Genomic DNA, 3,018 nt, shown 5'->3' with positions numbered 1-3,018 from the left:
TCCTTCCTATGTGCACCCTTCACTGCTTATTAATATAGATATATGCATTTTTATGTAGGGATCAGGAGACTACCCTGGGTGACAATTATGTACACAATGGCAAGAATTCCTACAGAAAATCCAGGGTCGTGTGTGTTATTCTAAAAGATGTCTTAAACTTTCTCATAAGTGTTGAATTAATTGCTTCGACTTGTAAAAATTGAGCTGGTCTGAGGCCAGCCATGAATGGGTGGTCTTTGCCACATCTTCGTAAACCTGACAATCATTAAGCACACGTTGAACCTGGACCTGGACACATTTCGTCATACTTTTATTGCATACAGTATAAAGAATCCTTTTATTTAATGCCGATTAAATCTCATCCCTTTTCCTTCCAGAAGAGATGTGGTGGAGAGTGGAAATTCTTTGGGGTTTTGCCGGTAAATGTCATTCATAGCTGGGCATCACATCATACCAGAAACCTTCTTTTCTTGACAGCTTCTTCACTAAATCAATAACTTTATGTTTGTGGTTATTATACTCATCTCCCTCTACTTATGTTAACACATAGATCTTCTTTAATGGTATGTTCGTGGCCACTTAAAAAGTGTTTCTTACTCCCTTTTTCCAGGTTTGTGATGTTACACCAGTGAAGATCTGGTTTCATATTTAATCACCAGAAATCTCAGGATTACTCGCTATAATGCCATTTCATTCACTAATTTTTGCTGCGTTCTTTATTCAGTGTTGTACATAATGGCAGTTTTATATTCCCTGTGTTGGGGGTTTTTCATTTTATATAGCTGAAAGGAAGTATATGTTTAACTTTGGTGACATTTTTATGTGTGGGTAAAGCTAAGTATTGGTTTTAGGATAAACAGTTAAAAGTGTATATAAATAATATTTTTGGGGTTTTGTATAGATTGGGTAAGGGTTAGAACCTTTCAGGTTTTTGTTATCTATAGTCCCATTGTGTAATATTCTCCACAAAAGATTTGTCTTGGTGACCAATGTCTTCATGATGGAAAGTGTGCAAAATCTTTTATTTTGGAGTTGTCTAACGCCAATTGTGTAAAGCAGTGTTTCTCAACCAGGGTCCTTCCAGTGATTGCTAGGGGTTCCATGAGTAATCTGTACCGCTCTACAGAACTCGGGTTCGAGAAACAATGATAAAGACAATGAAAGCTAAAAAAAATACTGTACCTGTTAGAAAAAAAAAGTTAAACATCAAAATGTTTCTGGTAGGATCCTAAGGTGTTCAGGGAAGCTCAGATCTGGTGAGAAGACACTCTTGTACTGGACTCAGATGTCTATTAGCAAACTATTGTTTCCCAGGAATATAGCCTGGAAGATGGATATGTCAGACTCTGCATTGTGGTTAAGGTTAGGTAAGTATAGTAAACTTTAAAAAAAAAAACAATTTTGGGGAACTAATTGGTCTAATAATAGATTCTTGTGCATTTGCTTGTGAAATCAGGGAGTTTGTTCCTACGAATAAACAAAATTTTTGATGATGGTGACCAAAATGTCCTATACGGTCAGCACTGAATTGTGGAGCTTTTACAAAGAAAAGCAAAAAAAAAAAATCTCTGCTGGCACTAAAATTATACTATGCCAAAAAATATACTATAAAAACATAAAAGACTTATCTGTACCTCTGGAATATCCGCCATCCTCCGCAGCTTCTGATCCCTCCAGTTCCAATCCAAAACAATGTATTTCAAAGACTGCAAACTAAGACCCTCTATAAATAGAAAGGAAAGAATAATGAACATAAAATACCTGCAGAGCTTTGTACACTTATCCTAAAACACCTTACCCCAGGTACCTCAAGTGTACCTCAACCCATTGGTATTGTCACTAATATCTTGCTTGTGCTGACCATATATTTGGTGTTATATTAGGAACTGAACTATAACAACCAATTTGGATTTTGAATTTTGGATTCTGGATTTCGTCAGTTTAGTTTAGTTATAGAAGAATCAAGAACAGTCATCAGAAGGAAGATAGTCATGCTAAGAATACAGAGGTGTAAGGAAGAAAAAATGAAATGAATTTTAACATCCTCAATCACATGTATTGTGTTCATATAAAGCTCATCTACCTGCTCTGAAGTGGTACCTACGTATACGTAGCAGTACTGATTACTTCTTTAAGAACAAAAACTGCGGTGCGAGTGACCGAGCAGGGAGCCATTGGGATTGCTGATTCCAAAGCAGGTCAAAATCTTCCCTATGTGTGTATTTTCCTATATGTATTTAATTCAAACTCCCCGAGCTAGGTAAAATCACTAAAATTACTTTCTATAGAAAAGTTATCTTTCAGCTATCCTACTGCATGAGAATGCGATAAATATTATTGGTTAAGTGTTCTATAATAATTGTATAATAAAAAACGTATCTCCAAGATGCACATTGCAACTCAGGTTTCACCTCCGGTATTTGTTATTTTTGGGTGTACAGACATATTAGTAGAACAGTGTTTCGCAACCAGGGTTCTGTGCAATCCTAAGTCTGCTAGGGGTTCTATGAGCAATGAACAATTTGTGCCTTTCAGGTCAGTTTAAGTGACATCAATGACCTTTTTGACTATCTGTAAGGTTGATATTCTATCCACTGGCCAGCAATGTAAGAAGCATTCTTCCCACTCACCACTATGATCTATAGATATAGTAATTATAGAATGGGTCCTCCAGAATACCTGTAAGTAATACCTGTAAGTAAGGGTCCCTCATGTTAAAAAAGTTAAAAAAGGCTGAGTTAGATGACTTTGTTAGACAACTGGAACAATCTTATGGCTTATTCACCCTTGCCCCCTTATTAATGCAATTCCTGCGTTTTAAGGATATCCAGTAGAATTCCAATGACGCAGAAATGTCGGCAGAACTTCATACATATGCTAAATATTGATTTTCTATATCTAAAACAACATTTCTTTGTCAGAAATCAATACTTGTATGGTAGTCTAAAGATTAGAATTCCTTACCTTGTTCTATAAGAGCCTTAATCCTTCCTGGTGTTCCTATTCCAAGATGAACAA

The 3,018-nt window shown here is 36.1% G+C and overlaps 1 protein-coding gene across 1 annotated transcript in view; it reads right to left on the bottom strand.

Moving 5' to 3' along the window:
- Positions 1-1,583: 1,583 nt before the first annotated feature.
- The window catches only part of CMSS1 (cms1 ribosomal small subunit homolog), a 203,814-nt gene continuing 202,379 nt past the window's right edge, over positions 1,584-3,018 (bottom strand). Inside the window, exons 7-8 of the mRNA XM_072418681.1 lie at positions 2,965-3,017; positions 1,584-1,723 (exon numbers count right to left, since the gene is read on the bottom strand). Of these exons, the coding sequence (XP_072274782.1) occupies positions 1,584-1,723; positions 2,965-3,017 (193 nt within the window). The remainder of the gene's footprint in view (positions 1,724-2,964; position 3,018) is intronic.

Source organism: Pyxicephalus adspersus, chromosome 1, assembly GCF_032062135.1.
Source record: "Pyxicephalus adspersus chromosome 1, UCB_Pads_2.0, whole genome shotgun sequence".
NCBI lineage: Eukaryota > Metazoa > Chordata > Amphibia > Anura > Pyxicephalidae > Pyxicephalus > Pyxicephalus adspersus.
Note: the sequence above shows the minus strand (reverse complement) of the source record. Positions and strands in the feature narration are given on the sequence as shown.